The sequence below is a fragment of the Mustela erminea genome, chromosome 17, assembly GCF_009829155.1.
Source record: "Mustela erminea isolate mMusErm1 chromosome 17, mMusErm1.Pri, whole genome shotgun sequence".
NCBI classification, from domain to species: Eukaryota; Metazoa; Chordata; class Mammalia; order Carnivora; family Mustelidae; genus Mustela; species Mustela erminea.
This window is the reverse complement of record NC_045630.1, coordinates 18,343,799-18,369,844: the sequence shown is the minus strand read 5'-3', so window position 1 is coordinate 18,369,844 and position 26,046 is coordinate 18,343,799. Positions and strand designations below refer to the sequence as shown.

Below are 26,046 nucleotides of genomic sequence, written 5' to 3'. Positions count from 1 at the left end.
AAAACAAATCTGTTCCAGTTCCCAGATTCGCTGTTACTGTCTCACATTTCTTGACTTTCTTGTCCTGGACCACCCCGCTGTCTCATTGCTGTGCTCTACCTCCTTTTTTTTTTTTTTTTAAGATTTTATTTATTTATTTGACAGAGAGAGACCACAAGTAGATGGAGAGGCAGGCAGAGAGAGAGAGAGAGGGAAGCAGGCTCCCTGCTGAGCAGAGAGCCCGATGCGGGCCTCGATCCCAGGACCCTGAGATCATGACCTGAGCAGCAGCTTAACCCACTGAGCCACCCAGGCGCCCTGTCCTCTACCTCCTTAATCAGCTAAGGAGGCATCTTCCAAAAGCCATCTCAAGGGTCTTTCTGGGTAGACTTGCCTGAGCCTTTGGGTCTGATTACGGACCTCTCCATGTCCCACCGCTGCCAACGCTCACCTGAACTGGAGCACTTAGATTCCTGCTTTCTGCCTTTCTGTCCTTGTGGTGAGCTCCTGGGACTAGGCAGGTCTCTTTCTCCCCAGGGCCTTGCAAAAAAGCGTTCAGCAAATGTCTCTTAAGTTACTGATTGGTTTTAAATCCAGCAGGAGGAAAGTTCAGATTACAGCTTTGAGCTTCAGACCTGTCCCACAGGTTCTTTACACATAACACGTTTGAAACCAAGGTCACTGTCGTCCCCCGCAGATGCACACTGCTTCCCGTTTCTCTAACCCTGATATGTACACAGAGGCACTGGCCACCCAAATTCAGGCTGTGCCATCTCTTCTGCATGTCAGCTCATCCCGTTTTGGAAACGGGTCGTGTCCAGCTTCTCTTCTCCGGGCCTACCGAGACTTCGTTAGAGGAGCATTTTGTCCTCTCCAGTCTGAGGCATAAAGACAGCTTTCCACTTGGTCTCCCGCCCCTGGCCTCCCCCACCCATTGCCCATGCTGCCAATCTTTATCCCTAAAGCACAGATCTGACCACGTCGTGGCTGCCCTCAAACTCCTTCAATGGCTCCCCCTGACTCCAAAAGAAAGTCCGGATCTGACCACGGCATCTGAGGCTCACCCTGAGCTGACCCAAGTCCCTCTCCTGAGCTGTCTCCTGCCCAGATGGCCTCTATGCACATCCTGTTCTCTCTACTTGGAATGCCCTTTTCCTCTCTTATTTTTTTTGAACTGGGAGTGATGTGGAGGGGAATGCCCACCTCTAAATGCAACAAAAGCATCACCTCCTGTGTGAAGCCCTCCCAGATGCCTACTGCGCCAAGTGAATCTCCCCCACATCTGTGATTCTAGGACACACTCTTGACTTTGCTGCCCATTCTGCACGGAGCACTTCACATGTTTTCCTTCCCCTAAACTGGCCTCTTCAAGATCAGAAGCCATATTATTCACCTAGATAATATGTAGATTGCACCTACATCTGCAATATCACCATATTGCAGATGTAGAAATCAAGGCCTGGAAGGTTTAAGAAAATTGTCCAAATTCAAAAGACCGCAGCAAAGCAGTTCACAGGCCTGGCCGTGGAATCAAGATGGTCGGAATCCTGGCTCATTTGCTCTACGACCTTGGGAAGTTACTAGGGCCATTCCCTCATCAGTAAAATGAAGACAGAAGAGTGAACCCCTCCGAGGGGACACTGAATGAAGTGAGTGTTTGGCACAATGTTGTCCCATGAATATTAGTTATTATTATGATCATCTGATTCCTAGTACTCAGCACAGTGCCTTGTATGCACAGGTATCTGACAGTCATCTTTTATTGACTTCTTGATTAGAATGCAAGAACCAGATTCCAAGTCTACGTTTCTTTCAAGAATAGTACTGCTGTTTTATATCGTGTATCATCTGACATGCAGAGCATCACATCGGATTTTTCAAATGAGGAAATCAAGGGTTCAGCCATTCATCAGCTCCTTCAAACCCGGGTCAGCCAGCACTTTCCAAATTCAGGCTGTGGCTCCCACCTGACGGGAAGGGCCCCCAACTCTGGCCCATCCCTCAGCCCTCTGCTGCCTCCCTGTGGCCATATCAGGCAATGCAAACGTTTTCCTTGGTATTGCTTGACTTTTGCCCTACTTTGTTTGGCTTCTTCCAGAGGAATGGTATCCAAGAGATATAATTTATAGTTTTGTTTACTGACGCATTTTAGTAAATATGTGAACGTTTAATATAAATGATAATAATTAGAATAACTGTGAAGAACCAGTGGGTACAAGGTTTAAAACAAGAGTTCTTTAGTCAATAGGGCAAAATTAACTTTAGAAACTGAAGTTTTTAGGTAAAGAGAGAAAGGTGTTCGGGGCATATTAAGGGCTGATCTCAAGGTAATTCCCTTTCACTGAAACTTTTAAATTGGTCTAGCTCTTCAAATTGCTTTAGGGAAGAAAAGAAAGATTTGAAATTTAAATAATGGAGAAGAAATCCCAAGGGTGAGGGATGTAATGCCGTCAGCGGCTAGATAATGAAGTTTGAATCTCCATCATTTAGAAACGATACCTCTTGACTTACAGTTTTGGTGATTCTCAAGCTTTGGTCACCAACCTAGACAAGGATTTGATTTAAACTTCGAGAAAAGCAATAATGTGTGGATTAATCCTTTATTTGGATTATAATTTGGGCCCCCAATTAAGAGAGAGTTCTGTGCTGGACAGTATCATTGCCTTAACTTACTCCGTCTTGCCAGTTCCCAGAGATGGTTCCACAGATAAGGTAGTATCAAGCTTTAGACAGCAGGCCCTGGATTCAGTCCCCTATCTGCTCCTTACTAGCCAAATGATCTCAGCACATTATTGGATTTCTCAGAGACTCACTTTTTCCTGTAACCTGTGAATAAGAATAGGACTGGCTTCATAGGACTTTTGTGATGATTGAAGGAGGAAATTTACAGAAAATACTCAGCACAAATTGTAGCTATGTACATGTGAAGGGCACTATTCCAAGTGCCTCACGTAGGTCCATTTCTGCAATCTGTACCATATTCCTGTGAGGTAAGTTATGTTATTGTTTAATATTGTTTAATATCACCATATTGCAGATGTAGAAATCAAGGCCTGGAAGGTTTAAGAAAATTGTCCAAATTCAAAGAGTTAGCCGGTGGCTGTATGGTGAGCTATTGCTGCATGACAAGCCCTTCCACAACTCTGTGGCTTCAGATAATAAGCATTTATTATTCTCGTGACTCTGTGGGTCAGCTAGGCACCTCTGCTTATCTCGGCCAGGCTCAGCTGATCTCCACTGGCTTGTTCTTGTGTCTGTGACCCACTGGAGGGCTGTTGAGAGTTGACGGGAGTGGGCTGGTCTAGGATGGTCTTCGTCATATATCTAAGGAGGATGGTTGTTGGCTTGGGCAATGGTGGTGTCTGGGCCATGTATCTCCTATCACCCAGCAGGCTAGACCAGACTTCATTATATGGTGGCAGGGTCCCCAGCCCAGATTCAAAGAGGGGGAGTAATGAGAGTACTTAGTGAGAAAAAGCATGAAATTAAATTGTGGAGGGCATGGATATAGAGAGGGTTGAAAAAATGTGGCTATTTTTTCTAATTATTCTATCATAGTGGGAGAGTCTAGATTTGAAGCAGGGTAGTCTGGTGCCAGAATCCTTGCTCTGAAGCACTCTGAAAACTTAATGCCTTGACCTCTGCTAGCAAGAGTCTTGCCATTTCCTGCTCCTGCCCATGGGCATGGAATGCCCTGTCAACAGCCTCATTGCACCGGCAAATGCTAGAGAGTTTCTAGCTGTGCCAGCTGTTTTGCTTTGCCTACATTTCTTGCTACTCCTTTGTTTATTCCTTTGGAGTTCTGCTTTATGATCACTTGGGTCCTGAGCAATTCTGGTTTTGTTTGTTTTGTTTTGCTTGCAATTGTTAGTTTCCTATCTTAGCTGCACCTCTACTTCCTCATCTTTTTATTTTGAACACGTCACAGAATATGTAAGATGAATGTTTACTGCAGTCGCAGGAAAGTGGGAAAATCTGGATTTAATTAGCAAAATTATGATGAAGCTGTGAGAACGTCAGTAATACGTCTGATCCAATTGGACCCCATTGTCTCCTGGCCAAGATTGAAGAAGAGCTTCTGGTGAGCCAAATGCAGTTTTCTTAGAGCACATCCTTGCAGCCTGAGGGATCTTTCTGGACCAAAGAAGGGGAGGGTGAGGACACTATGTCCACATATCAACATGTTGTGTGTGGAAAGGGGACGCCAAAGGGATGGAGGGGGACAGCCTTACATTTATAACCTTGGCCTAGGCTTCTCTGCATGTTCTCCCCCTTGGTTTCCCACCGGCTCCTGGGCCTGCTTGCTTCTGCTGTTGGAGGTGGCTCCTTCTTCGGTCTGGAGCTCTGGACCCAGCCCTGTGGCTTGGGTCTCTGGGCATTCTCAAGTCTCCTCCTACCAGAACAGGTGTCACTCCCTACATGTCTCTTGGGATTCTCCTGGCTCAAGATGGTCAGGAGTTGGTCTCCCCATCAAGACTGGCTATTCCTTGAGGACCGGAATATTTCCCACAGTGGCCTTCAGTACACAGTACGCATCTCCGTGCTAGGAAAGTGGCAAGAACAGAACTTCTAGACCAGAAGGAATGTTAAAAAACCATGTTGCATGAGAGACCTTGAGACTCCACATGGTTAAGCCATCCACCCACCTGAAGTCACTCCCCTAGAAGGCCACCGCGCTGGCTACAGGACAACTCTCTAGACTGCCAGGCTGGTGGCCTTCTGGGCAGTGAGAGCGTTGTGTGTGCCCAGCGGAGTGAGCAAGCTTGGGCTCTGAGTTTATTGAGCTTCTCTGAGCCTCAGGGGTGTCATGATCAGGACTGTCAGGGGTCAATGGGGGTCATGTCACTTGCAAAGCAATGGGCAGGACATGTTTCTTTGCTACTCATTTCCCTCAAGCAGGTAGGGGATTTGGAATAAGGTCCAGATGACGCGGGAAGCTGTGGCCTGGAAGCCTCAAGGGCGAGAAGGCGATGGGCTGGGAGCCGGACCCTCAGCTGGGCCCTCCGCCGTCCCGCCAAGGGTTAAATGCGCCCGGCTCCTTCCTCACTCACTCGCCCTCTCTCAACCCCGCCCCGCTGGCCGGGCACCGCCGGAGGAGGTGCTCTCCTGCGGGCCCCCGCCTTCGGCGACCGAGGGCTCTCCGCGGAAGAGCCGAGGGCCGCGCGTCCGAGTTCAGGAGGTAAGAGGGGACCCGGGAAGACAGCGGGGCGGCTCGCGAGGTGGTTCCCTCGGAGGGATTCCCTGGGGTCCGGGGCGGGCAGCGGGTGCGCGGCCCCCCACCGTGCAAGGTCGGGGTCGACACAAACCTCGACCCCAGGACCCTGAAACCATGACTTGAGCCACAGGTAGACGCTTCACGGACGGAGCACCCCGGGGAGTGCCGGGTTCGGCCGCGGCCCCCGCGGCGCCCAACCAGCACCCCCCCTCCGGGAAACCCCGCTGCGGAAGCGAGAAAACGGAACCGGAAGCGGCCCCTTCCTCGAGGCGGGGTCTCCTCGCTCCCGCGGGGCGCGGGGAGGAAGCGGGGATCCGCGGCTTCCTGCCCTGCGCCGCTCGGTGATTCGCTCCTGCAGGCCTCACACCTGTGGTAGCGCAAACCGGCGTCCCAAGTTTTCATGGCCGGGTGATGGCGCTTCTGCAGCACCCTCGGTGTCGGGCTCTGCCGGCGAGGGCTCGGCGACTGTCCCCGCGGCCGGGTGGCAGGAATGCGGGCGCTTCCGGGCTCCGGAGCCGGTGGAGTCGTACCGATCTGCGGGCAGCGGGGCGTGGGTGCTGACCGATGGCTGAACGGCCGCTCTGTTGCCCACAAGGGACCCAGGGCGGCTGGACTGCGCACCACCAGCCGCTCCGTGTGGGCAGGGTGTGCGCGCGCTCGGAGGGCGAGAGAAGCAATCGCTGAATTTTGTGTTTCCCGAGGGGACGTGATTCAGTCTGTCATTTATCGAATGCCTCATTTTCGCCATACGTTATAGCAAGAGGGAGCGGAAAATGGAGAATAACCTAATGTGACAACAGTGAGGAAGTAACGGTCTGAAGTTAAATGAGCAGGGGTTCAGACTTCAGTCTTGGGAGGTTGGAGTCTAAGCTCTTTCCAGTTCTCTCTACTACTTTGAAAAGAAGTGCACCTGCCTGAAGAAGACAGGCCCGGAGCCAGCACACGCGCTGAGAGCTCTAAGACAGGCAAATAGGTGTAAGAAATGCAAACTGACACAAAACACCCCCCCCCCATATATGAGGGTACTTTTTCTTTTAAGAGACCATCTATTTCTAGTGAGAGTATGTGAATATGGAAGATATTTATTAACATAGCCTGAGCATTTTTGAAACAATGATATTGTTTTGTTACCGGACAGAGAATGGGTTCTAGACTCAGGTTTGGCTGTGGGTTGCTCACGAATCTGTACCGGAGAGGCTAGTGATGGTGGGAAGGAAAGGCTGCTTTATTCAGGATGGTGGCAGCCTGGGAAGATGGCAGACTCATGTCTCAAAGGCCATCCTCCCGGCGCGCCTGGGTGGCTCAGTGGGTTGGGCTTCTTGCCTTCCGCTGGGGTCATGATCCCAGGGTCCTGGGATTGAGCCCCGCATCGCATCAGGGTTCTCTGCTCAGCGGGGAGCCTGCTTCCCCCCCTCTCTCTGTCCTTCTGCCTTCTTGTGCTCTCTTTCTCTCTGCCAAATAAATAAATAAAATCTTATTAAAAAAAAAAAAAAAAAAGGCCATCCTCCCCATCCTAGGGGAAGCCGGAGGGCTTTAGAGGGCAAGGGATGGGAAAGAAAGATGGTGGGGGTGGGTGGAAGCTGTGAGCAGGAGCCACAGTCAGGTGGCCAGTCAGTCCTGTCAGTATGACAGGTGGTCCGGCATCTCTGGCAGCTGCTCGGGAATGTAGTCAGGACTTATCTTCTGGGAAATTCTGGTCCTTCACTCCTCAAGGCCAGTGGTCTGCAAATCTCAAGGAAAGTACATTAGTTCTGCTACAGGTCAGGGAACTTAGGTCGGCAAGCAAAGAGCGGATAAGCTTGAAGTCAATTAACACTTCAGACCTGTTGGTGTGCTGTTACACTTTGACCAGTCATTCAGTTCTTGGAAATCTATCATAAGAAATCTATGATAAGATTTAGCATAAGAAAACAAGCTTTAAAACATGAAATTTACTGCAACGTTATTTAGAATTGTTAAAAAATCCTAACTTTAAAAATCATGTTCAAAAAATGTTTTTAAAAACTGTTCAGTAATAGGGAAATGAAACAAGTGATTGGTGGCATATTGCAGAGCCATTGAAAGTGTTTGCAAAGACTTTGTGATAAATAGGAAATTATTTATACAATGGCATTAAATGAAAGAAAGCAGGATATTCATACAGTATCCTCACATAACATGATCTCAGCTATTTTTTTTTAAAGATTTATTTGTTTATTTAGTTGACAGAGATTAGGTGGACAAATAGGTGGAGAGGCAAGCAGAGAGAGAGAGGAGGAAGCAGGCTTCCCCCTGAGCAGAGAGCCCAATGTGGGGCTCAATCCCAGGACCCTGGGATCATGACCCAAGCTGAAGGCAGAGGCTTTAACCCACTGAGCCACCCAGGCACCCCGATCTCAACTATTTTAAAAATTTATAGAAATATACTAAAATAGGGTGGTTCAGTTGGTTGGGTACCCAACTCTAGATACCGGTTCAGGTCATGATCTCGGGGTTGTGAGACTGAGCCCTGTGGCAGGCTCTATGCATACTGCAGAATCTACTTGAGATTCCCCCTCCCTCTCCCTCTGTTCCTCCCCTGCTTGCACACTATCTCTCTTTAAATAAATTTTAAAAATCTTTAAAAATAAAGAAATATACTAAAGCCTTAAAAAAAGTTTTTTTTTTTATTTATTTTTTATTTTTTTTATTTGTCAGAGCACAAGCAGGGGGAGCAGTGGGCAGAGGGAGAAGCAGGCTCCCCACAGAGCAAGGACCCCAACACAAGACTCAATCCCAGGACTCTGAAACCATGACTTGAGCCAAAGGTAGACACTTAACTGACTGAGCCACCCAGGCATCCTCTGAAATCTTAACAATGCCTATTTCTGGGTGGTGGGACTACAGTGTGATAATTTTCTTGTTTTTAATTTATATATGTTCACAATATTCTATAGTAAAAAGTTCTATATAAATCAGTAGATGTATTTTGAAGAAGTCGCTAGTAAAATTAACTTTTCTGATTCAAATGCTTTCTCACTTTTATAAAATTACAAAATGGCTCATCTCCTGGTGGAATGTCAGAAGACTTCCAAGAATATTTCCTTCCTCATATTGCTGGTCCACAGCCAGATAGTCCCTATTTATCCTGATGGTTCAAAGAGCTCCATGTCTCTGATCAAGTCCCAAGGAGAGAAGTTTTCATTTTCTCAAAGAAAAGGCACAGAATCGTAGCCAGTGGTAATTACCGTCATGGAGACCAAGAGCCCTAACAGCCTTCAGGAGAGTTCCACACCCTCCGACACTGAGACGACATCAGGGGATGGCATTCAGTTACTCAAAGCTGTTAAAGAAGGAAACATCGAGCTGCTCCAGCAATTGCTGGAAGGAGGGGCTGAGGTCAACTTCCAGGATGAATGGGGCTGGTCAGCTTTGCATAACGCCGTACAATGTTGCCGGGAGGACATGGTGAATCTTCTGCTTCACTATGGTGCAGACCCTTGTCTAAAGAAGAAGAATGGGGCCACTCCCTTCATCATTGCTGGGATTGTGGGAAATGTGGAGCTGCTCAAACTTTTCCTTTCTAAAGGAGCAGATGTCAATGAGTGTGATGATAACGGCTTCACAGCTTTCATGGAAGCTGCTGTGCATGGTGAGGAGGAAGCCTTAAAATTCCTGTATGAGAATGGCGCAGAGGTGAATTTGAGTCGAAAGACAAAGGAGAATCAGAAGAGGCTTAGAAAAGGAGGGGCCACAGCTCTAATGGATGCTGCTGAAAATGGACATGCAGACATCTTGAAGATCCTCCTTGATGAGATGGGGGCAGATGTCAAAGCCCGTGACAATATGGGCAGAAATGCTTTGATGTATGCCTTTAGGAAGTCTGATAATGGAAACTTGGTGGACATCATTCCCCTTCTGCTGTACCACGGGGCTGATGTCAATGTGAGGGGAGAAAAAGGGAAGACACCCCTGATCCTGGCAGTGGAAAGGGGGCACTTGGGTTTAGTGCAGATGCTTCTGGAACAAGAACATATAGAGATTGATGACACAGACAGTGAGGGCAAAACAGCGCTTCTGTTGGCTGTCGAACTCAAACAGAAGGAAATTGCTCAACTCTTATGCAACAAAGGAGCCAGCACAGACTGTGGGGATCTTGTGATGATAGCGAGACGCAATTATGACGCTCCCCTTGTAAAGCTGCTTCTCTCTCATGGGGCCAGAGAAGATGGTTGCCCTCCTGTGGAAGACTGGAAGCCTCAGAGCTCACGCTGGGGGAAGGCCTTGGAACATCTCCGCAGAATATACCGCCCTATGATTGGCAATCTCAAGATCTTTATTGATGAAGAATATAAAATCACTGACACTTCTGAAGGGGGCATCTACCTTGGGTTCTATGAAGGGCAGGAAGTAGCTGTGAAGCGATTCTCTGAAGGCAGCACACGCGGACAACAGGAAGTCTCCTGTCTGCAGAGCAGCCGAGTAAACAATGACTTGGTGACATTCTATGGGAGTGAGAGCTACAAGGACTGTCTGTATGTGTGTCTTGCCCTCTGTGAGCAGACCCTGGAGGAACACTTCGCCGCGTGCAGCGGGGAGGCTGTGGAAAATGAGGAAGATGTGTTTGCCCGAAATGTCCTCTCATCTGTATTTAAGGCTGTTGAGAAACTCCATCTGCTGTGTGGATATACACACCAGGATCTATGCCCACAAAACATCTTAATAGGTGAGTCCCCAGTCTTCTCTTAGAAATCGTGGGGTCTTTATTTACAGAAAGAAAGGAGATTCATTACAGGTCGGAAAGGAGTAGAGTAAATGTGGATCATTCAGTTTGAGGATTAACACAACGGATCAGGATTATAGTGCTGTCTCTTCTGCTACCAGGTAGAACCTTACCCCACATGGAGGTCGCAGATGCCAATGATACCAGGCTAACTTCATATTTCCTTTGGCAAATACAAGTATGAAGGTTATGTCTTGGATGGAGTCAGCTCCAGAATTTTGAGTTCCTCAAGTAGCCGGGAAATCAGAGAATCCTGAAGGTGTATTCCTTCAGCTAAGATGGTAGCCACTGTGATCTTTTTTTTTTTTTTTAAAGATTTTCTTTATTTATTTGTCAGAGAGTGAGAGAGGGCACATAAGCAGGGGAAGTGGCAGGCAGAGCAGGCAAAGGGAGAAGCAGGCTCCCCACTGAGCAAGGAGCCCAACATGGGACTCGATCCCAGGACCCTGGGATTATGACCGGAGCCGAAGGCAGATGCTTAACTAATTGAGCCACACAGGCACATATAATGGCAAAACCAAGGTCAAAATTGGGCGTGCCAAGATAAGATACAGCAAGGGGGCAGACGAGTCAGCACCCACTGGCCTCAGCCAAAACCAAAATCAATGAAAGCAACATTAACGGAAAGAAGCGGAGCTGAGTGTTTAGTCCCAGGCCATGTGGTACAGCCGGAAGAGTCTTGGCTTGCTGCACCATGGGGTGCAGCAGAAAGAGTCTGGTCACGTGTAGGGAGGCTTGCAGCCTAGTCCTGCCGCTTTGTAGCTTTGCACCCTCCAACAAGTCACTTAGTTCTGTGAGCCTTAGTTTCCTCACTAAGATGGACCATACGTCTATCATAAGGTCGCTATGAGGTGCAGCATGTTAGACAAGTTACCTGTATGTTGTAGGTTAGGTACTCAGCAAAGGCCAGGTACTTGCCCAGAGGGCTAAGCTGAAACTGATACCTAATCTACAGGCATGCACTGAGATTTAAGGTAGGTATAAGGGAACATGACAAAAAGAGGGTTCAGGTATTGAGAGCAGAGAACAGTATTTAATTAAGGTCCTGGATGAGATCTGGAAAGAAGTATGTGGACATCAGAATACAACTGGAATCTGGCTTTTAGTTTGAGGACAAGGGCTAGCAGCATTCCTTCCTGGTTTTAAGCAACTTTGCTGGGGAGACTGACAAAGGCCAGAAATATGTGCAGCTTTACAAAGTGAGGCAGAGTCCTCAAGATGCAGCCAAGGGCAGGGTCCTTTTTAGTTCTAACCGCTCATCTTGATACAGAAGAGTCACATATGTTCACATATTAAGTTCACAGCCACATATCACTACCTCTTCTTTGGCATTTCTGATACCACGTCTTCTGTTCTTTTTTTTTTTAAAGATTTTATTCATTTATTTGACAGATATCACAAGGAGGCAGAGAGGCAGGCAGAGAGAGAGAGAGAGAGGGAAGCAGGCTCCCCGCTGAGCAGAAAGCCCGATGCAGGGCTCGATCCCAGGACCCTGGGTTTATGACCCGAGCCGAAGGCAGCGGTTTTAACCCACTGAGTCACCCAGGCGCCCCCACCTCTTCTATTCTTAACCTTGAACAATAGAAAATTGAGAATTGATTATATTTCTGCCTCCAAGTGGTGAACCTAACACATACCACAATCTGTTCCTTATATTAAATCCCTAAAACGACAGAAGATTGTTAAATGAATTCCTAGCTGGAGTCAAAATAACAAAAGAACTTTTACAGGACTAAATCTTTGAGGAATTGTAAAGAGACTGAACATGGTAGGGTGGGATGAGAGAAGGACACAGGAGCCCGCACAGATGCAGGGTGCCACAACTAAATATTGCTCATGAAAGTGGGAGTAGTGCAAAGAAATGCCACTCGGGAGTAATGGAAGCCAGAAGCAGGAGAGGACACAAGACCAGCTAACAGGCAGGTTGCTGCATCAGTAAAAACTAGGAAGATCACACCCTGTGCATTCCCCACAGACCAAGCATCTGTGCCCAGCCTGTCTGTCTGTAGACTGGGCTACTATTTGAGACACTAGAGGTTGATGATCGCAAGAGAAACAAAGAGCAGTTAAATCCACAAGATTTCTGCCAAAATATCCTACTAAGTGGCACGTCCTGCTTACCTCCCAAGTTTTACTGAGCAAAACGCAAAGCAGAAGTTCTGACAACTGCCTCCATCTCTGCCCTGTGTTGGGTGGCATTAACAGAAGCAATTCAAAGGGCATCAGGGATTCTCAACTGCAAAGTAAGGCTTACGGTCAAAAATCACTGAAGATATTTATCATGTGCTGATAACCATAAAAGGGGTGCATGAAAAAGAAGAACTTAGACCCAAAGAAACAAAGCTAACTGAGTATGTTAGTTTCCTATAGCTGCTGGAATAGATTATCACAAACATGGTGGTTTAAAACAGTAGGAATTTGTTCTCCATATCAGATACATGATTCATGATTTTTCCCCCATTCTATACATTGTCTTTTCATTTTGTTGATGGTTTCTTTTGCTGTGCAGAAGCTTTTAGTGTGATGTAGTCTTACTGGTTTGTTTTTGCCTTTGTTGCTTGTGCTTTTGGTGTCATATCTAAAATATTGCCAAGAACAATATCAACGTGCTTTTCCCCTACGTTTTCTTCTAGGAGTTTTATGGTTTCAGGTTTTACATGTAAGTCTTTAATCCATTTCAAATTAGTTTTTGTGAGTGGCATAAGATAGGGGTCTACTTTCATTCTTTTGCATGTAACTATCTAGTTTATCCAACATCATTATCTGAAGAGATTTTCTTCTCCCCATTGAGCATTCTTGGCTCCCTTGTCAAATATTAGTTGACTGCATATGTGTGGTGGGTTTATTTTTGGGCTCTTTATTCTGTTTCACTCATCTGTGTGTCTGGTTTTATACCAGTACTGTACTATTTTGATTACTAGGTCTTTGTAATGTAGTTTAAAATCAGGAAGTGTGATGCCTCCAGTTCTTTTCTTTCTCAAAATTACTTTGGATGGATTAGTGCCATTATAAAAAGAGCTAGCTAGCTGTCTTTTTACCATATGAGGATATAGCAAAGAAGGTGGCTGTCTATACACCAGTATGAGGGCCCTCACCATGAAGCCAGTGCTGTTGACACCCTGAGCTTAGATTTCCAATGTTCAGAGCTGTGTGAAAGAAATTTCTGTTGTTTAAGCCACACCCATTGACTGTAATTTGTTATAGGATCCAGAATTGACTAAGACAACTATCAAATTATTATTGTTCACACATGATTCAAAATAAATACAGTATTTTGATATTTTTAACATGCAGTGTTACATTAGTTTCAGGTATACAGTATAATGAGTCAACAGTTCTATACACTGCCCAGTGTCCATCATGAAAAGTGTACTTTAATTCCCTTTACTTCTCCCATTCCCCCACTGACCTCCCCTCTGGAAACCACCCGTTTGTTCTCTGTATTTAAAAGTCTGGTTTTTTGGGGCACCTGGGTGGCTCAGGGAGTTAAAGCCTCTGCCTTTGGCTTAGGTCATGATCCCAGGGTCTTGGGATTGAGCCCTGCATCAGGCTGTCTGCTCCCCAGGCAGGCTGCTTCCTCCTCTCTCTGCCTGCCTCTCTGCCTACTTGTGATCTCTGTCTGTCAAATAAATAAATAAAATCGTAAAAAAAAAAAGTCTGGTTTTTTGTTTGTCCTTTTCCCCCCTTTGTTTGTTTATTGCTTAAATTCCACATTATGAATGAAATTATATGGTGTTTGGCTTTCTCTAACCGACTTACTACACTTAGCATTATACTCTTCAAGACCATCCATGTTATCACAAAAGGGAAGATCTTATTTTTTGACGGCTTAGTAATAGCCCATTATATATATATATATATATATATATATATATATATATATATATATGCCACATCTCTTTTACCCACTTATTAATCCATACTTGGGATACTTCCATATCTTGGTTATTGTAAATAATGCTGCAGCACATAAGGGTGCATATAAATTAGTGGTTTTGTTTTCTTTGGGTAGATACCCAGTGGTGGGATGGCTGGATCATAGGGTAGCTCTATTTTTAACTCTTTGGGGAGCATCCATACTGTTTTCCACAGTGGCTGCACCAAGTTACATTCCCACCAACAGTGTGCATAAAGGTTCCTTTCTCTCCACATTATTGCCAACACTTATTATTTCTTGTCTTTTTGATTCTAGTCTTTCTGACAAGTGTAAGGTGATATCTCTTCCTGGTTTTGATTTCCATTTCCCTGATGATGAATGGTGTCGAGAATCTTTTCATGTGTCTGTTGGCTGTTTGTATGTCTTCTTTGGAAAAATGTCTATTCAGGACTTCTGCCCATTTTTAATCAAATTGTTTGTTTGTTTGTTTTGGTGTTGAGTTGCATGTGTTCTTTATACATTTTTGATATTAACCTGTTATAAGATATGTCATTCACAAATATCTTCTCCCATTCAGTAGGCTGTCTTGTCGTTTTGCTGATAGTTTCCTTTGCTGTGTAGAAGCTTTTTATTTTGGTTCAGTTTTGCTTTTGTTTCCTTGCCTAAGGAGACATATCTGGGAAAATATTCCTATGGCCAATGTCAAAAGAATTACTGCCTATTTTTTTTCCCGTGGGGGTTTTATAGTTTCAGGTCTCACATTTAGATCTTTAATCCATTTTGAGTTTATTTTTGTGTATGGTGCAAGAAAGTGGTCCAGTTTCATTCTTTTGCCTGTAGCTGTCTAGTTTTCCTAAGCACCATTTGTTGTAATACATTTTTTTTTAAACATTTAAGGATCCAGGAAGACTTTCTACCTGCAGACTATATATGAAAGAACTGCTAGAGAATACGCATAAGGAAGGAGAGGAAGAGCCTGGAAGAAAACAGTGACTTATAAGCAGCGCAGAATAAACAAACAAATTAAAAAATTGTTTAAGTAACCTAATTATGTGTTATTTAAAAATTTTTTAAATAAAAATTATTTTTTAATTAACATTTTTGATGAAAAAATATCATCTTAGATGGTATCCCTCGGGTGGGAGTGAGGAAGAAGGGGTTCTCGATTCACTGACAGCGGGGTGGGGTATGCAAATCTTATCCCAACTCTGCCCATCAACTCCTAGCAGTCTGTGATTCTGTAAGTGCAGAAACTAAGCGTAAGAGTTAAAAATCTTTATAGCACTCTCACAGTCGATTGAATCTAAAAATTAAAAAAAACAAACAAACCTGGGGCTTGTTAAAACAATTAAGTGTTAGAAGAGATGTGAAGTGTTCCATTAGACACTTGAAATTTAAGTAAGAGAACTCAAAGTGGCTTAAACAGTGAAGGGGGTTTATCAGTTCCAGTAGCTGGAACCAGTCCCAGGTTTCCAAGGTGCACCCTCTACCCCTTGAACCTCACTGCAGGCTCCTTCCAACTTCATCCCTCCTCTCCAGGCTCTTGAGCCTCCTTCCTGTCAGAGTGGAATTCCTCAGCTTCCTTTCTGCCTTAGGAAATGCTATCTAGAATTCGCTCTTCCCTGTTCCACTCATCCACGTGAATTCTACTGATCTGTGTCCGAGCATCATTCCTTAAGGAAACTTCTCTCCCACACACAGCCATGTGGCTCTTGTTATACAGTTCCGAGCATTCTGCACTTTTGGCTAGCATTTTTATTATTATTTTTTAATTATTTATTTATTTTTAAAAAATATTTTATTTATTTATTTGACAGAGATCACAAGTAGGCAGAGAGGCAAACAGAGAGAGAGTAAGAAACAGGCTCCCCACTGAGCAGAGAGCCCAATGCGGGGCTCGATCCCAGGACCCTGGGATCATGACCTGAGCTGAAGGCAGACGCTTTAACCCACTGAGCCACCTAGGCGCCTTGGCTAGCATTTTTAAAGTTGCAGTTGGGGCACCTGGGTGGCTCTGCCAGTTAAGGGTTTGCCTTTGGCTCAGGTGATGATCCTCGTCCTGGGATCGAGCCTTACATGGGGCTCTGTGCTTCTCATGCAGAGTCCGCTTGCCTCTCTCTGCCGTCTCCCTCCTTGCTCTCTCTTTCAGAAGTCAAGAAATAAATCTTTAAAAAAAAATAAAATAAAGTTGCAAGTAATTTTACGTTCACTTGGCATTCGTCTCCTTGCTCAGAGACTCAGCACTCCGAAGGGCCTGTGCTGTGTTCTCCTTCACTGTCATGCTTCCCCCTCTCTGGACCCTTGTTGAATAATTTAATGGGTTTGTTTTCGCTAGACTGTGAGTTTCCACCCAACTTTGATATCTAAGTTCAGAACCAAAGGGGTTGGAGAAGCACACAATTGTGCCAACCATCCTACCACCCAGGGTTACCCGGCAGCTTTCTTAGACACCTTCAAGCCAGAGCAGGAGCCCCTCCTTCAAGGACAGATCACTGACTTGCTCTCCTCTCGTCTCGTTCCCGACCTCGCCCATCCATGCATCCTTCTTCTGGAAGACTCAGCGGCTTCCTTCAAGGGAGAACGATTCTGAAGAGGGCTAATAAGCAGTGGCTCATTTCAAGCACATGGTTAATCCGTGGTAACTGATGACAGTGTCGCAAGGGCTGTGGTTGGTGGGCTTGACTGAGTGGGGGGCTGTGGCGAGCTGCTCTTGGATTTGGAGTCTCGTTGGTTAGTTGTTATTTAGCTTCAGGAAGTCAGCCGTATCTCCGGCCAGCAGTTCCTTTATAAATCTGTGCTTACTGCCCCCAGGAATTCCCGGAGCGGGGAACGGGTTAAATTTATCCTCGACCTTCCCCACCCCCAGGTCTAGAAATAAAAGAAATTTAAATCTTGCCCTTGGCAGATACCTAACAGGTCAAATGACACAGTGTACGTGACTCTTCTGAGGCGTAAACAGCCATGCAGATATAAGCTTTATTATTGCCTTCTTCAGAGAGGATAGCGCATCGTGGTACATATTTATTTAAGTTAATTACAAGGTGAAGAGAGAGGATATTCATGGCATCTCTACAAACTGTCCCTTAGATTCCGAGAATGCTATTTGCCTGGCAGATTTTGATGAAAGCGTCAAGAGGGCTGGAGAGCCGCAGGAAATCAAGAGAGATCTACAGGTAGTTTCTACAATTGCTTTACTTTCCCATCTCTCTGCTTCCTTATTTGGTCTGTTCCTTCCCTTATTTCCTATGGTCAATTAGACATCATTTCTATTTTAACTCTTCTAACTGACTTTCAAGGCGTTCCCTCAGGGCTCACTGCCTTCATGCCCTTGCAGACCATGGCATCTCTCTGGCCTGCAGAGGCTCCTTTCTGTATCTGTTTGGTTCCCTCTCTTCCTCTACCGGGAGAGAGTAAATGAATTGAGCATGCCACATGGCTTCTAAAATTACCTCCAGGAGATATGTCCAGATGACCTCCAGAGTTCCTGCAGGAGGTATTTCCTGCCTGAAGACAAAGCAAATGAAATGGGATTTTTCCTCCGCACTCCTTTGACCTTGTATGCTGACCTCCTAGGAGGACCAGATACAAAGGCCTTCTGAAACCCTCCCTGTGAGGCATGGGATAGATCCCCTGCTTGAGAGAGACTAATCTTGGCCACAGAGGTGAAGAGCCTGAAATAGCTGTTTTTCCTGGGAGGAGACAGCAGAAACAGAGCCTGACCCCTGGGGTCCAAAGCTCCCAGATTGACTCTGACCTGTCCAGGCAACTCGGTCCTGGGGGCTTCTCCAGGACGCAGAACGTTCAACCCTGGGGCAAGAGCTCTCCAGCCACCTCTGGCCCTTGCTGCTAAAAGGATTTTAGCTCCTTCCTTGAGTGGTGCCTTCTCTGCTATAGGAAGTGCCTATGCTGGCCCCCTCCTTGGCCTTTTTGCCCTGTCATGGCCCAACTCTTGGGGCTGTCATCCTGTCCCATGGACCTGGACTGGCTCCTTTTTCTGGCACTTGACATAGTCCTAACCCAAAGTCCCAGTTTCCAGCCAGAGTCCTGGCATTTCCCTTGTTGAAAACAGTTTTCCTCTCCTCTGTTTATTGACATTCGATCCAAACTTTAAGGTCCAGCTCAAATTCCTCTTCCTCTAAGCAGTTTTCCCTGACCACTCTGACCTAGGATTATCTTTTGCTCCTTATAATCCTAAACCATGGGGACTATATACTGTCTTGAAGGGTTCTCCATGCTGAACCTGTGTCTTCTCTCCCTACCAAGCCTGTGGACTCTTGGAGATTTCTCTCACTTTCCATTTGGTCATAATCTGCATCACAGCCCCATACAAAGTGATGATTCACAGGTAACTTTGACTTGATTTGTGGCTTTCCTGCAGGCCCTCGGATGGCTGGTCCTGTATGTGGTGAGGAAGGGAGAAGTCCCTTTTGAGACACTGAAGACTAAAAGTAATGAAGAGGTGATTCGACTTTCTCCAGATGAGGAAACTCGGGACCTCATTCGTTGCCTGTTTAACGCAGGAGACAACGTGCAGGGGCACCTGAACGGCCTGCTGGGTCATCCCTTCTTTTGGAGTTGGGAGAAGTAAGTAAAAGTTTATTGCATATTCCAGGCCTCCTCCAGAAGGGAGACAGTGAGTGTATGAGTCATGATATCTATCTATCTATATCCAAATGATAAATATAAATATAGATTTATTTAAAAATATTTTATTTATTTACTTATTTAGAAAGTCATAAGTAGATGCTGTGCTGAGGAGGGAGCCTGATGTGGGGTGCTGTCTCAGGACACTGAGATCATGACCTGAGCTGAAATCAAGAGTCAGGCCCTTTAATCAACTGAGCCACTCAGGTGTGTGTATGTGTGTGTGTATATATATACATATATATATGTATATATGTATATATATATATATATATATATATATATAAATTTTTTTTTAATAAAGAAATGGCTCATGCACTATGAAGGCTGAGAATTCTCACCATCTGCCTCTGTAAGCTGGAGACCCAGGAGAGCCCACAGTGTAACTGAGTCCAAATCCAAAGGCCTGAGGGTCAGGGGCACTGAATGTGGGTTCTAGGAAGAGTTTGAAGGCCTGAGAGCTGGAAGGGCTGAGGCCAGGAGAAGACTAATGGCCCAGCTGAAGAAATCAGATAAGCAGAGGTCAATTTCATCTTTTGTGGGTTGGATGAGGCCCATTCACATTGGGGATGGTGATCTGCCTTACTGAGTTCAGCAGTTCAGATGCGAGTCTCATCAGGAAACAGCTCACAGATACACCTAAAATAGTATTTATTTAATCTGTGGCCAGACAATTTAATACTAGTATTAACCGTAGTGGTATGGTGGCCCGGGGAGGAGTCAGGCTGGGAGTCAGCAGACCCAGGCTCTCCTCTCAACTTGGCCTTTCGTAGCTGTGTATCTTTGGAACAGAGACTTAACCTCTCTGAATTCTGGTTTTGTTTTCTGAAGAAGCGAAGAAGAGAGGGAGAGAGAGAAAGAGGGAGAAATATGCCCGCCTGCCTCTCCCATCACGCAGAATTTTTAGAGAATTTTTAAAGAATGGTTTTACTACTTTCATCAAACACCAAAATGTAACATTGTTTTCTTTCTGAAAAGAGGGGGCAGAACGGAATGACCATGATAATTCTGTCATCCTCAGCCGCTATAGGACCCTGAGAGATGTGGGAAATGAATCTGACATTAAAAAGGGTGTGTTTAAAAGCAAGATTGTCCAACTACTGCAACCTGAAAAATCTGAATGTTCCAGAAGTTTTGCCAGGTGGACTTCTAAGGTATGAACCGTTCCTATGGTCTGGAATAAGTATCTGTGTCATGCGTTATGTTAGTTTTTCTAACTTTTTTTTTATACTGTAGGCCTGGCTCAACCAAGGGGTGGAAAAGGGGACTTCCCTGCCTTCCTCTCCAGCCCAGTCCCCCTCTGCCCTTTTGGGTCAGAGGCCAGGCCTTCCTGACAGACAGACTCTCACCTAGACTCCTCCTTAGGATTCCCTTATCCCAGGCCAGGAGACTTTTTCCTTTCCCTCCAGCGCTGGTTCTGAGAGGGGCCTGGCTAATGATCCTATTACCGTTGGGACAAGAGTAGCTGATTAAATGAGGTTATCCCCGAGGAGCTGCCACACCATGGGGCTCCTCATCCAGGGAGAGCCTGGCGGCCGCTGCTATATACAGCCCAGTTCTGAGCAGCTGCACACACCTCGCTTCCGCCTGAGAAAACACACCATGAAGAAAAGGGGATCTTTCAAAATCCTCCTCTTCAGGAAAAGGTCCATCTAATGAACTAAATACAGTAAAACATAAAAAATAAGTCACCATCTCGATCTAGTCAGTGCTATCAGAACTTTAATTTTTTTTTTTAAATTAATTAATTTATTTACTTGACAGGCAGAGATCACAAGCAGGCAGAGAGACAGCCAGAGAGAGGGGCTGGGGGAGCACGCTCCCCGCGGAGCAGAGAGCCTGATGTGGGGCTCGATCCCAGGACCCCGGGACCATGACCTGAGCCAAAGGCAGAGGCTCCAGCCCACTGAGCCACCCAGGCGTCCCTCATTTTTTTTTTTTTTTTTTAAGATTTACTTATTTATTTTCAGAGAGAGAGAGAGAGAGAAAGTGTGTGTGTGTGGGTGGGTGTGTGAGAGAGAGAGAGAGAGCGAGAGAGCAGGGAGGTAGGAGGGGGAGAGGGAGATGGAGATGGAGAGAGAGAGAGAGAGAATCTTAAGCAGACTCTATGCTGAGCATGGAGCCCAAGGCAGGGCTGCATCTCTGAGATCAGGACCTGAGCCAAAACCAAGAGTTGGATGCTTAACCAACTGTGTCACCCAGGCACCCCCGAGAACTTTCATTATTATTACTTAGCAGACATCTATCAAGTACCAGTTACTTGCTGAACCTATGCGAGCCCAGGGGCATGTGAAGCAGAATACAGCATAGTCCATGGGGGGCTGAGAGACCCACAGAAGCACTGCCTGTGTGATGCACGCTGGGGAGCTCAGAGACTGTGCAAAGCACTATGGGAAAATCCATAATCCTCAGGTCTTTGACTGAGACCCACAGCTCTATCCTATGCCTGATCTAGGACGACTTCTCCCACACCTCTTTGCTTTTGGGTCTCATTTTGCTTTCCTTCCCTCACTTACCTCTAGATGATACATCACACTCATAATTGCTGCCTTGGCGTCCATCTTTCCTGCTCCCCTTTAAATTCCACAAGGGAAGAGACTGTCCATTGTCTTGTCCACTGCTGAATTCCTGGCATGGAGTAAGAGTGCCATAACTCTGCTAATGAATGTCTATAAAACTTCAGCTAAGGGGTGACTAAGTGGCTCAGTCAGTTAAGCATCTGCTTTCAGCTTAGTTCCAGATCCCAGAGTCCTGGGATTGAGCCCCATGTGGGGGCTTCCTGCTCAGTGGAGAGTCTGCTTCACCCTCTCCCTCTGCCCCTTCCCCCTGCTTTCTCTCTCTCTCTCTCTCTCACTCTCAAATAAATAAATAAATAAATTTTTTTTTTTTTTTTTTTTTAAGAAAAACTTCAGCTGGAATGTAAACTTGTAGGAACAGAGATGTTGGAAACCAAAGTAGATAACAATAACAGCTGACAATTCTCTGGTGCTGACTATATGGTGGTTATAGTTCCCAGGACTTTCTGAGAGTTTCCAGTTAATCCTTATAACAGCCTTTGAGCTAATTACCTTCATGTCACAGGTGGGCCCACAGAGGCACAGACAAAGCATTTTTCCAAAGGTCAAGAACCAGCCCCAGGATCTGCTGCCAGGCTGTCTGGCTGCTGAGGCCGTGTGCTAAAGCTGCTCACTGCAGGAAGCTGTGATGCCATCAAGTCCACCAATGCATTTCACGGCTGAGCTCATGGAGACTCAGACGTGTGACCTGAAGTAGGCAGGGCTGGAGAGGTGGAGGTTGGCACAATCGGGATGGAAAACCCATTCTTTCTTTTCCCAATTCATCAGTTTTTTCCCCTAAGCTTCACTGACTTAACGTTGAATTCTGAGGCCTTCAAGTCTTATCTCTTAGTTCCCCTGTGAGATTTTGATTTTCTGTTGCTTTTTGTGACTTGCCCATTTTCATGGTTGGTTGTTCAGTTTTGCGACTGCATGGAGAAGCCAAGTTTTCCCGTGTTTGCTGCTGCCTCCTCTCCACAGGCCGCCCCATCCTGCCACACAGACACGCTTTCTAAGTATGACAGCTATCGACACGGGTGCATGCACAAAGAGAGAGACAGTGACTTGAGAGAAGCTGCTCTGGGACACTTAGAGGCAAGGAGAAACATGACACCTTTGGAAATAGAATTCAAAACAAAGTCAAACAAAAACAAGGACACTCGTTTTGGCAATGGCTGCCAGGTTTGATGTTAGTCTGAATGAATCCTCTTCAAAGGGGAAACATAACCAATTACCAACTCGGGTGGGTGGCCACAAGGATAAAAACTGCGTAATATGATGAACAAATTTCTCAGTATAGTAGCCAAAGAATTCCTAAACCATGTTTGAATACATTTAATTTCTCATGGAAAATAGTTCGCTTGGAAAATAGAGACTGGTATGTAGAATTACTTACGATCCTTCATCCAGACAGAACTATGGATAGCATTTTGGTGTATGGTATTTACTTCCATTTGTTTCTTTCTATTAATTTGCATTATTGGTTAGTGGTAATTTGGGCATATATCCAAATTTGCAATTTGCCTCTTTGTATTAATGTCCCGTGAGGATTTATTCTGTGGTGCTACCACATTTTTGTGTAATGTTTTGTGTTTTAGATTGACACATATGTTATGAATGAAATGAATGAGTTTTATATAACTAAAAGAAGGCCTCCTTATAAGAACACTCTGAGTGATCTGTTAAAGTTCATCCGGAATTTGGGAGAACATATTAATGAAGACAAAAATAAAGAGTGAGTATTATTTCTGTTCCTGGAAGTCATATATGACACGAGGATGATTAAAAAATCCCATTCTAAATTGATATCTGCTATTTGTTGGAAGGAAGAAAATTTATTTTGATGAAATGAAAAGTAATTCCTTTCCCCTATTTGGAAAAGGGCCAACACAAGGGTCTCACAATGAATGGACGTGCCCGGCAAGCTCTCCTCTTCCTTCTTAGCTTTTGCTGAGCCCTCTTGAACAGAAGGGTGGTAACTCCCTTGTGGGGAGCTATGTTGGGGGCCGGGCAGCTGGGTAAGGTGAATGTAGTGCTGTAAACATCTAAAAAGTAGACCCGTGTTAGTGAAATCAGATTTTGTGACCCAAAATGGTAGCTGCAAACTCACAAAAAAACCTTGCAGTTTTTATGGCTCTTTTGGATTTTGGGACTGTAGGTAAGAGATTGTGGAACTGTATCATCTTCATGTTCTGGATGATAAAACTGGGGTTCACAAAAATTAAGTTGCTAGTTAGCTGAAGAGTTGTTAGGACATGAATCTTGTTCTGTCGGATTCCAAAATCCTTACTTGCTCTGCTCTAGAAATGGAGGGAGCAAAGAAATCTCCGGGCCCAGATGCTATAAAGGGGGAAGACGATCTGGAGGGCAATCACGTGAATACATTTATGTTTCATTTCAGCATGAAGTCGAGAATTGGAGAACCTTTCCCGTATTTGCAAAAGAGATTTCCTGATCTGGTCATGTATGTCTATAAAAAGCTACAGAACACGGAATACAGAAAGCATTTCCCCAAAAACTCACAATCCGAAAAAGCACTGGCGTGATGCAGGTCAACCCCAAGTGGTGGCTGAGGCTTTCGACTTCAGGGAGGTCCTTATTTAGCTGTGTGATCCTGGGCACGTCACAATTCTCTGGGCTTCTTAATTAACCTGATTGCTGGTGAGGATGTGACAGGTCCTGGCACAGTGTTCAGTATTCCCCACATGTTTATGACTAGACAAGAATACGCTCAAACTACCCTCCGGGACCTTCTCACAGCTTAAGCTTACTGGCAGGAGCTGGGGGGTGGGGTACCCCGCTGAGACTTCTTTTGTCAGTGGCACCAATGGAACCAGTGCCTAGACCTCTAGGGCTGGATTATCTCCTTCGGTTCTCCCAATGACCTTGCAAGCTAGGGTTTGTCATCTCCACTGAAGAACTAACACACCTGGGGCACCTGGCTGGCTCAGTCGGTAGAGCATGTGACTCTTGGTCTTGGGGTTGTGAGTTTGAGCCCCATGTTGGGTGAGGAGATTACTTAAAAAATAAAATTAAAAAAAAACCCAAAAACCCCACAAGAACTGGCAGACCTGAGACTCCGAGAATTGGACCTACTTGCCCAAGATCATACAATGTGCACAGAGCACTATATAAACGCATGTTGTGTTATTGTTATCTCTCACGTGGGTACTTTTGAACTTAATTACTAGCCCAGGAATCTTTTGGATGGATCCCAAAAGGAATATGTCAAGGGGCTTCCAGGAAGCTCATTCATTCACTGAGTCCACTTATTCATTCATTCACTCTTTGTTGATCACCGAGAATAAGCCTAGGAACTGATTATATAAACTGCATTCCTTCTAGAACCACCTACACTGGTTTTCCACGACCTTATGGCAGTAGTTCTCAACTGCCCCTCAACTGGGGGCAGTTTTGCCCCTGAGGGGCCATTTGGCAGTGTCCAGGGATGCTTTTGGTTTCAAATCTGGGAGATAAGGGGGTGTTACTGGCATCTGGTAGGTGGAGGTCAGGGATAATGCCAAATATTCTACGATGCGCAGGATAGCCCCCCACACCATGGAATTATTCAGCCTAAAATATCAGTGGTGCCAAGACTGAGAAACTCTGCCTTAAGGGATTGGGACACCTTTGAACTGACTTGGGGCCCAGGACCATGGATTATGTGGACCACCTCACAGAGGAGTGACTTGGATTTGTTTTCTTGCTTCTGAATTTGTAGTGAAACAATTCCAATGTCACCTCCCAAGAAGTCTCCTGAACACCCTCACTTTCCACACCCCAGTCCAGGGGCTCTCTCTGGCTCCCTAGCACTCATAGCCACACCAGAGCATGCTTCTCTCCACCTTCGCATGCTTCTTCCCTACTGGAATGTAAGATCTTAAGGGCCCATATAGCAGATATATATCAATATAAATATCAATATATAGATAGATAGATATTAATATATAGATTGATATAGATATATCAGTATATAGATAGCTATATAGATATATAGATATAGAAAATGAGACAGATATCTATAATTTATTTGTATCATTAATGCCTAGCAAAAAGTCTGCCACATACATATTCATTGAAAAATGAATGAGCCATCTTCATACATGAATAATAATACTACCTTACATTTTAATGGTGCTTGATAATTTATAAATTACACCCACATATTTTCTCTCTTAGTTTTCAAAACAGTCCTGTGAGGTAGGTCCTGTTATCCTCGTTTTGCAAGTAAGGATGGAGACCTGTTGATTTACTCTAATACATAGCTAGGAAGTACCAGTGTCTTGATTTGAGCATATTTTTGGCATTAAGTCTGATGTATTTTCCACTCATTCTTGTTGTGGTGGTCAAGGTGGAGCTTTGTAATGGGAAGGTCAAGGAAAACAAAATGAAACAAACACGGTATCATAGGTTCTTTCTGAAGAGATGGTGGCCTGAACCAGACTTCATTGACTTCATTTAAAGTCGAGAAGTGTTGGAGTTAAAGTAAACAAAATTGACGTTGATGTTTTCTGCTCTCACCGGTAACTGTATGGATCATTCTCTCCTTGCTTAAAAAAAGGGAAGTACTGGAAGAAAGAAATTTTAGGCTGTTCTATAAGGTTTTAGGAGCAGGGATATTGCTTTGGGTTTTAAAATTACGTTTTGGTTTTCTAATTTGTTGTAAAGCTCTGGATATGTCAATCAAAATGCCCATTTGTAAAGCATATTCAATAAAACTTGGAATCATCTAATTAAGTCTGATTTTCTCAATGTGATATTTTCACTATAAAGAGTAGTGATAGCTATAATAGAAAATGTTCAATGAGGAATGCCTGGGTAAGTTTTAAGAAAGGGCATCTTGCTCTTTAGTAATGGGAAAAGGAGCCTATTTTCAGCCCTCCAGTAATTCTGTAACAATAGGCAGCTTGGGTGTCTGTAGAAAGGGAAGGAAGGAACTCAACGTTTTAACCTCTGCTTTAATTCTCTGAAGGTTTCTGTGGACACTCTGTAAATATTTCTCATGCAGTCGTCATTATCACAAACATTTAGTTGA

At 45.1% G+C, this 26,046-nt stretch overlaps 1 protein-coding gene across 4 annotated transcripts; it reads left to right on the top strand.

Moving 5' to 3' along the window:
- The first annotated feature begins 5,029 nt into the window (after window positions 1-5,029).
- RNASEL (ribonuclease L) lies at window positions 5,030-25,748 on the top strand. 4 transcript variants are annotated; one of them, XM_032318014.1, is made up of 7 exons: window positions 5,031-5,158; window positions 8,240-9,878; window positions 16,900-16,985; window positions 18,191-18,396; window positions 19,478-19,610; window positions 22,610-22,746; window positions 23,413-25,748. In XM_032318014.1, the coding sequence occupies exons 2-7, from the start codon at window positions 8,405-8,407 to the stop codon at window positions 23,555-23,557; spliced, it is 2,181 nt and encodes a 726-aa protein (XP_032173905.1). In that variant the 5' UTR covers window positions 5,031-5,158; window positions 8,240-8,404; the 3' UTR covers window positions 23,558-25,748. The 4 variants fall into 4 exon arrangements, with proteins under 4 accessions (XP_032173907.1, XP_032173906.1, XP_032173905.1 ...); XM_032318013.1 differs by having other exon boundaries at window positions 8,237-9,878; XM_032318016.1 differs by lacking the exons at window positions 22,610-22,746; window positions 23,413-25,748 and adding an exon at window positions 20,979-21,224 and having other exon boundaries at window positions 5,030-5,158; window positions 8,237-9,878.
- Window positions 25,749-26,046: the final 298 nt, after the last annotated feature.